At 34.0% G+C, this 8,090-nt stretch overlaps 1 protein-coding gene across 1 annotated transcript; it reads right to left on the reverse strand.

The window, feature by feature from the left end:
• Positions 1-3,794: 3,794 nt before the first annotated feature.
• LOC120144616 lies at positions 3,795-4,315 on the reverse strand. Its single transcript, XM_039158648.1, has 2 exons — positions 4,153-4,315; positions 3,795-4,065 (listed from the first exon to the last, which is right to left on the reverse strand). Exons 1-2 carry the CDS (start codon positions 4,223-4,225, stop codon positions 3,908-3,910), a joined length of 231 nt encoding a protein of 76 aa, XP_039014579.1. The 5' UTR covers positions 4,226-4,315; the 3' UTR covers positions 3,795-3,907.
• Between the last annotated feature and the right edge of the window lie 3,775 nt (positions 4,316-8,090).

Consider the following 8,090-nt stretch of genomic DNA (forward strand, 5'->3'; position numbering starts at 1 on the left):
TATTTATTAATGAGAGTATATTATTTTATTGATAAAGAAATAATCGAGTTAACTTTCCCGATGGAGGATTGCTAATTTCGAGATTTCCTTTCGAGTTAAAAAATTTTCTCTAATTATTTAATTCAAAGTAAATTAACCAATGTTTGATAAATAGATCATATTTTAACTTTATATTCGACTCGTAATTTTCACTATTTACGACGATGTGTAAGCGACACAGTACCAATTTTAGGCGCTGTGGTGGTGCTCATCCTTCCCCGCACGTAACCGACTCCCGATTCCATTTAAATGAATCCTTGGTAACGCAGACCGAATTTTGTCTTAAAATGATTTTTTTTAAATTGTTTTAAAAGACATTTTTAAGTATTCGACCTACCTAACCCAAAAGTCGATGACGACTCCCATTCGATTTAATTCTAAATTAATTCCAAATTACCAAAATTTTCAAATTAAATTCATAATCGTTTTTTTAAATAATTTTTAATTATTTTACCTAAAAATGATTATCACAGCAGCCATCAAGGGTCCTGATCCGAGAGTAGATTTTAACTCGATAGGGTGGGGAAGCAGCAAGGATCAGTCTTTTACGATTAAATCAGTTTATGAATTAAGATCAGGTCGATCTAACGGTGAACAGCACCCAGTCTGGTCCACTGTTCATAAATTCAGAGGGCTGCCGAAAGTTAAATCCTTTCTTTGGTTACTTGGGTGCAAGAAGCTCATGACTAACGAGGAGCGTAATAAACGTGGGTTTACGGCGGATCAGAGCTGTGCTGCCTGTGGTGCCAAGGTAGAAGACGGAGATCACGTTTTTTAGCGCTGCTCTCAGGTGGTGCAAGCTTGGTTCGAATTGTTGCCGAACTCCGAGCTGGAAAAGTTCCTAAGTGCGGACATCCACGATTGGATCCACCTTAATTTATCGGGAGCCTGGAATAATAGAGTGTAGAACGATAACCGGGTTCTGGTCTTTGGCTATGTCACATGGAATTTGTAGATATATCGGAATGCCTATATTTTTAACAACCCTTTGATCGGTTTTGAGTCGGTTGTTGAGCAGAGCTACCATATGATTGATGCCTCGATTGGGGCGACCGAGACTAACCGAGGAGTGTCCCCTAACATCGTAGTCTTGGATAGGAGCATTGTTAAATGGTGTCCTCCAGAGAAGCAATGCTTCAAAGTTAACTCCGATGCAGGTCGGAGTGTGGAGTCTGGAGTTGCTACCCGTGACGGAGTGGCTAGGGGCAGCCTCGGGGATTCTATAAAAAGTTCATTGGCATTTGTTCGAGTTTGGATGCTGAATTGTGGGGTGCTTTCTTGGGTTTGAAGCTGGCATGGGAGAAAGGTTTCCGCAAGATAATTCTTGAGTTAGATAGCACAGAGGCGATTCGGGTCCTGAAGACTGAGCTGTGTGGGAGGCACTTCGTTGATCTTCAAAATCGTGATGGGAAATTCATATTAGTCAGTGTGGCTGGAGGGGAATAGAGTAGCGGATGCTTTCACAAAGAATGCAAGACTGAATACTACATAAATTGTTCATTAAGATGTTCCACCTTCATATATACAGGTTTTTTTCTTCGTCTGAGGATTCTATATCGATTTAGTTTGTGTTCTTGTAATCTTAGTTTGAATACTCTTTTCTTCTATTTAGGATTATCAAGGTTTTTAATGAATACCGGAATAAGATTCTTATGCATGACTCTTTGAAATTAAATCATACCTTTGACTAAAAAAATGTCTATAGCCATTTAAGACTTAGATTTATGTCTTAGACACTCTTCTAATTCCAAAAAAAAAAAAAAAGTGATGCCTTTTTTAGATTGAATTAAGGTTTTACAAATAATTAAACTGGTGATAACCCTTAACTTTTCTCTTTTCCCCTTAGCCGCTCTTCCCTTACCCTTTCTTTTTTCTTTTCTTTTTTTCTTATTACTTTGAGTTTGTGTAGTTTTTTTTATAGATAATATCAATTTTTTTGTTTTTTGTTTCTGTTTAATCAGGTGCGGTATCGATTTTGTTATTGGTTGTCGTCTGTCAGTTCTCTTTTTTTCTTTTTTTTTGTTTTGTTTTTAATCTGAATAATTTTGTCTTTATGATATTTTTATCTCAGCCTTTGTGGCTCGTGTTTCATTTTTTTCTTTATCGTTTAACCGTTTTTTTATTTATGTTTTTTTAAGGTTGGATTTGACGACGCCACGTCTGATCAAGATGGTTCTTATTTGAAATATTGTTGATCTTCCATGTGATGGACTTTTTGATTGAATTTAGATGCGTAATTTAGTATTCATATATAATTTCTCACGACGTTCGGTTCTGATTTACAGTTATCAGTGGTCTTTCAATAGCTTAATTTCCTTTTGTGGTTCGTTTGCCGATGCAATCAAATTTATTTGTATCTATATTTGTTCGAGTCTTTTGGTTGGGTTTTTAACCTTTTTCATGTAGAGTCTTTCTATAATCTAAAATGACTAGTTTCAATGTTATAGGAAAAGTCCAAATTATGCATTTAGTTTACGATGATAGTTATAAACTCTTATTGTAATTTCAAATATTTTCAATTTTAATAATACTAGTTTCTTCTTTTAAAAAATTGAATTAAGGTTTTAATATTAGTCAAAATTAATGTTGTTTTATATTATATATTTAATTGACGATTAGGTGTGTTTCTAAATGTATAGGATAACGTTAATTAATTTTGTTAAGGTTCATCCGCATGTGTTGAGCTTTAATTTTTAAATTTTATTTTATTTTGAAATATGCTTTTCACCTTTAACTTTTCACGTTTGATTTTTTACTTTGTTTTTCAATGGTCTGATCTCATGATTTTCTTTTAGAAAAGGATTTGTCTAAAGCCCAAATCATACGGGTGCTACTGGGCCAAGTTTTCCATCAATGGTGGAACGAATTGCAGCCGTTCTGTGTAAACGGCGAGAAAAAACCCTAATTTCTTAAAACGGCTAAAACCCTAAACTCGCTCTTCATAAACCTTTCTTACCTTCTCCCCCATCAGCACCTAAATCTTAGTTTACTCAATTTCTTTTTCTTTTCCTTGGTTTTTTACTTTTAAATGAATTTATTAAACCTAAATCAGCAGTCGGTGAAAAAATTATCGTTGATCAGTGTTTAGAAGAAAAAGAGATAAATTGTAGGTTATTGTAATGAAGGGTTCATCCTTATTTTTTAGTTTTGATGGGAGTACTAATAGTGGCATTTAGTGCCTGTGTTAGACGTAAGAGTCGTTATAAATATTTATAGGTTAAAAGGCTAAGTAGATATGATAATCAAACCTTAGCTTTCGCTGGCTCGAAACCTTTTGTCCGAAGAAGTTTAACTTTTTGGAAGCTTCGATAAACGAAGGAATCAACCTAGGGTTCCAGGTTAGCGAAGGGCTGGTTGTTTCCGTAGTAGGTTCTCCAAGTACATAACACTTTTGTTCATTTCTCAGAATTTGGTGGTGAACTTGCAAGGGTTTAATTTCCAAACTGATAAAACTAAATCAACCCGATCCAAAACAAGTCATGCAACTTTATGCAGCATATTTTATGAAAAGCTCGGGCTCTCTCTCCTTTGTTATTTGCTGCTTAATTCATTAATTTCATGCCGCTTGCTGCTGTTGCTCCATTATATTTCAGGTGAAAAAGCACAGCCTTGTAGTTTAATGACAGAAACATGTAGGTAATTATAGGTATCCATTAAACAAAAAACTGACACAATATCCAAGGCTTCTCCATGCATGGCTATTGTTTACAAAAACAAAAAAAAACCTAGAGAGTATGTGAATCTGATTCTCTATAAGATGATGATTACCTTGTTTTATGATCCTTCCTACTATGTAGAAATGACTGAATGTATATATAAAAAGAGCTGCTTTATCAAGTACTTGTTTTAATGTACAAAACTTTGGTAGTTAATTATGGATCGGAGGCTTCCTTGTTGCCGGACTGTAGTCCATAGCTACTAATTCATCAACCTTAACATGATCTTCTCCATGATTTTCCGTCGCCGTAAGCACTTTATCATTGTGAAGTACTTTCTGAGTTTCCTTAGCCACCGGCATATTTCTTGCTGAAGAAACAAAACAAAGAGTTCAGATCCGATCTCCTAAAGGCTAAAGCTATATATATAAATTCAATTGGAGATTCAAAACTTTACCTCTAGCTGTTGTAGCGATGAAGAGGAGGAAAAAAGCAACAAGAAGAAGACGCTTGCAGGGAACCCTAGCCATTATTTTTTTTCTTCTTCTTTTTCTGGTTTATTTCTGAATATGTTTTCTGTGAGAACATCTTCAAGTTGGGTTTGTCTTATATAGAAGCAAAATCTATACTATGTCGACAAGTGGTTAATTAATGGACAATGACATGGAGTTTTGTAGTAACTCTACGTTAGTGATGTGGTCTGTTAGAGTCACCATCAATGTCTCCTGCCGTCTTCTCCATGACAATGCTACCATGTGTACTCATCTAATGTAACTACGTACCCATCTATGTGTCATTCCGACTGTTATGATTAAGTAATTTCTTTTATCCTTCGTGTAACTACGTACCTCGATTTTTCTTTCTCAATTAATTAGCTTACTCAACTTGTACAAAGAAACAGGGACCGGGGAACAAGTTCTAGAATGCATGGCGTGCCGATTTATGGTCCAAAACATACCAATGTTGCCAACACTTATGGCCCTGCATTGCCAATAGAGTAGCAGTTTCTGAACAAGGTACAAACATAGCAACTGACACTGTTCTTGAATCCTTGCACTAATACAGCAAGAAGAAATTTTAATTAAGGACAACACAACATCCCTCGTTTTATAATTATTATACTCCTCTGGATCTCTTCTACAAATAATTACTCGACGATAGACTCCGGAATCTTCATATCTTCCAGACATATATCTTCTCTTGACATGATTTCTATTAGATCCATGTGATTTGTCAAGACAAATATACTACCACTCGATCACATTTATTAAATCTATCAACCGGCATTAAGGGTCTCTGTATAAATGGTCACCGTCTCACGTCAAGACTAAAGGAACTCTTCCTTTCCAGCCCTAACACCATAGATTTTTTAGTTCATATTTACTGTAATTTATCGGGAGACGGGGAAAAGAATTAACCTTTAAGCTTCTAACTTATCCATATCATTAAATAATTTTTTTTGCTAAACAACAGTGTACTTAAATATTTAAGTTATTATACATTAAAATCAATAAAACTGATCAAATCCAACATATTGAATCGAAAACTAATAGTTTGTCTGATTCGATCTCTCGTTCGGTGTATATAACGGACACCGGGTGGGACAGCGATCGTTTTCAGAAAGGGGAGGTGATCGACAATTTCTTGAAGGAAAAAGATAACGTGGAGGGAGCTCAAGTCATCAGCCGGAGGGGTCCTCCTTGTCCGCAAAATAAAAAACATACGCAAAACATGATTTATACGGCTAATTAATGCCTTCAAATGCAGACGTTTTTAAGGCAGAGTAATGCAGATTTATCACCAAGATGGATACTAGGGAGTTGACAGGGTGGTCGCTATCATGGAAATTTAAAAATTTATATTTTTTATTAATAATATATTTTTAATTTCTTAAAATTTTATAAATTCGTCCTTATTTTACTGCCCGAACTATAAAACAAAATCACCCAGAGTCTAACTTTTCTCAATAGCATGCTTCCGGGAACAACAGCACATGAACTCTAGGGCCATGTTGCTTTCAGGCTTTTTTTGCTATAATGAAGCTATGATTATGTTGATTCTTTTCCTTTTATATGGTAACTAATTTTCATGTGTAGAATTTTTTATATTAACATACTAGCTTTCAAATATTATTAAAGATCATTACTCTAAATGAGTGACATCATGGATCAATGGTTAAATATAATTTTTTTCGTGAGATTTTAGGTTGAGTAGCTGTGTCTACAGAGTATATGCGTTGTCAGATTATAAGCGCATACTCTCTTGAAGTCATTTCAAATTAATTCTAAAAAAAATATTTAATAGAATACATTTATATTTTTAAACACTTAACTTTTTATCTGATATGAATTAATATATCTTAGTTCTTTAGAACGTTTGACACGATATTCTTATCTATCTAATTTAATGATCTTTTTGCGATAAATTTGAACTTTTATATAATTTCCACATCTATTGTTGACTTGGAGGGGCAAAATTTGTATTTTTTGATGCCAAAACAGCGTAAGGAGTATGGTCCCAAGCAGTGATTAGACAAGCAACGCTTTAAATCAAAAGGGTGGATACTATCACCATATAAATGTGAATGGGCCTATCTTGTGCCCCAAACCATATGACAATCTCCACATGTTAGTAGGTGAAAATGGGAAGATTGTCTATTTTTTAGAGAATTCTTTCATAATTGAAGTAACAACAATGAATATGGTATCTGAAGATACTAATTTTTTACCCTTATTATTATTATTATTATTATTATTATTATTATTATTATTATTATTATTATTATTATTATCATTATCATTATTATTATTATTATTATTATTATTATTATTATCATTATTATCATTATTATTATTATTATTATTATTATTATTATCATCATTATTATTATTATTAAATATATTAAATACATATATAAATATTATAAAAATAATAATAATAATAATAATTAATTACATGCCCAATTACAACTGGACCGGCCCAGTTACAAACAAACTAGAACCGGTCCAGATCAAACCAGAAACCCTAAACATTTGGGGGTTTCAGTTAGGGTTTCATAACCCTAATCCCAGCCGCCTCATCATCACAGCCGTTGGATCTGAGAGATCCAACGGTCCTCAGATATGCCAGAAGAAACCCTAGGGTATCATTACCCTAGGGCCACGCGGCGCCGCCCCAGTTTCCAATCACCGCTGCCGACACTTTTTCGCCGCCTCCGCCGCTGCCACGTCCCAAATGAAGACTCCAGAAGACCAGTTGCCCTCCACACGCCATGGCTAAGGGGTGAGTCACCACTGGTAGTCCGGTGACTCACCAAAACCCCCTCTTCGGACCGGTCCGACGGCCACAACGGTGGTGGCTATAAAAGCCACCACCCGAACCTGAAAGAAAAAAAGGAGAGACAGAGAACACAGAGACAGAGAGAGACCAAAAACAGAGAGCAACATACTACCACAACTAGCAAAAACCAAAACAGAAAAGAAAAAAAAAGAAAGAAGAAAGGAGCCCGAGGAAGCCATCGGACCCCTTCGAACATCATCAAAACCTTCGGAAACCGAAGGTACTTCTTTAGATTCGCTCCGATCAGGAGATATTTAGGTGAAAAGAACACCGGAACCGTCCTAAGGACGGTCCGATCTATCCGATGGTATAAAAATAAAAATTTTCTCCGATGAGGGAAGCTAGAGAGAGGCGAGAGAGTTTTTAAACTCTCTCAGTTTAGAGAGAGAGAGTAAATTGAGAAATGAGAGAGCTGGCCCTTCGGGCCAGCCATTTCGGGCTTAAATAGCCCTTCTCAAACGACGCCGTTTTGGGGAGGGCTATTTGTGTAATTTTATAAATGTTAAACCCTTTCCGTAATCCCTCTGTTTTATATGTTTTACATTTTAGTCACTAAATCGATTTTATAATACTTTTAATTCAGATCTTTAATTTTAATTTCTTTTATTTTAGTCCTTTATATTAAAATAATATATTTAGGATAAATAACAGATTTAATCCTTTAATTTTAATAAATAATATTTTAATCCTTAGTTTATATTTTTAATTTATTTTATTATAATATCCTAATTTTAGATAATTTTATTTTAGTCATTAAATAAATAAAATAAAGAAATAGCATGTTTAATCCCTAATGTTTCGATTAATTATGAATTAGATTTTTAATTTTATTTTCACTGTAATTTAGTCATTTATTTTATATGTTTTTATTTATTTTAATGTTTTTAAAATATATTGTTTTAGTGATATTTTTATTTTATTTGTTTATATTTTTAAATATTTTTATGTATTCATAAATATATATATAATAAATAGTAATTAAATTTTTTATTTATTTTTAATATCGAAGAAAAGGACAGTCTTAATACAACTGGATGTCCTGTTCTGGTATTTTAA

Source organism: Hibiscus syriacus, unplaced genomic scaffold (assembly GCF_006381635.1).
Source record: "Hibiscus syriacus cultivar Baekdansim isolate YM2019G1 unplaced genomic scaffold, ASM638163v2 tig00110890_pilon, whole genome shotgun sequence".
In the NCBI taxonomy this organism is placed as follows: Eukaryota; Viridiplantae; Streptophyta; class Magnoliopsida; order Malvales; family Malvaceae; genus Hibiscus; species Hibiscus syriacus.

What these genes read in the sequence shown, in the direction of transcription:
- LOC120144616 (XM_039158648.1), bottom strand. Translation starts at nt 4,225, where the DNA reads ATGGCTAGGGTTCCCTGCAAGCGTCTTCTTCTTGTTGCTTTTTTCCTC. An exon ending in CATCGCTACAACAGCTAGAG is followed by an intron (nt 4,066 to 4,152) that starts GTAAAGTTTTGA and finishes TTGTTTCTTCAG; the next exon opens with CAAGAAATATGCCGGTGGCT.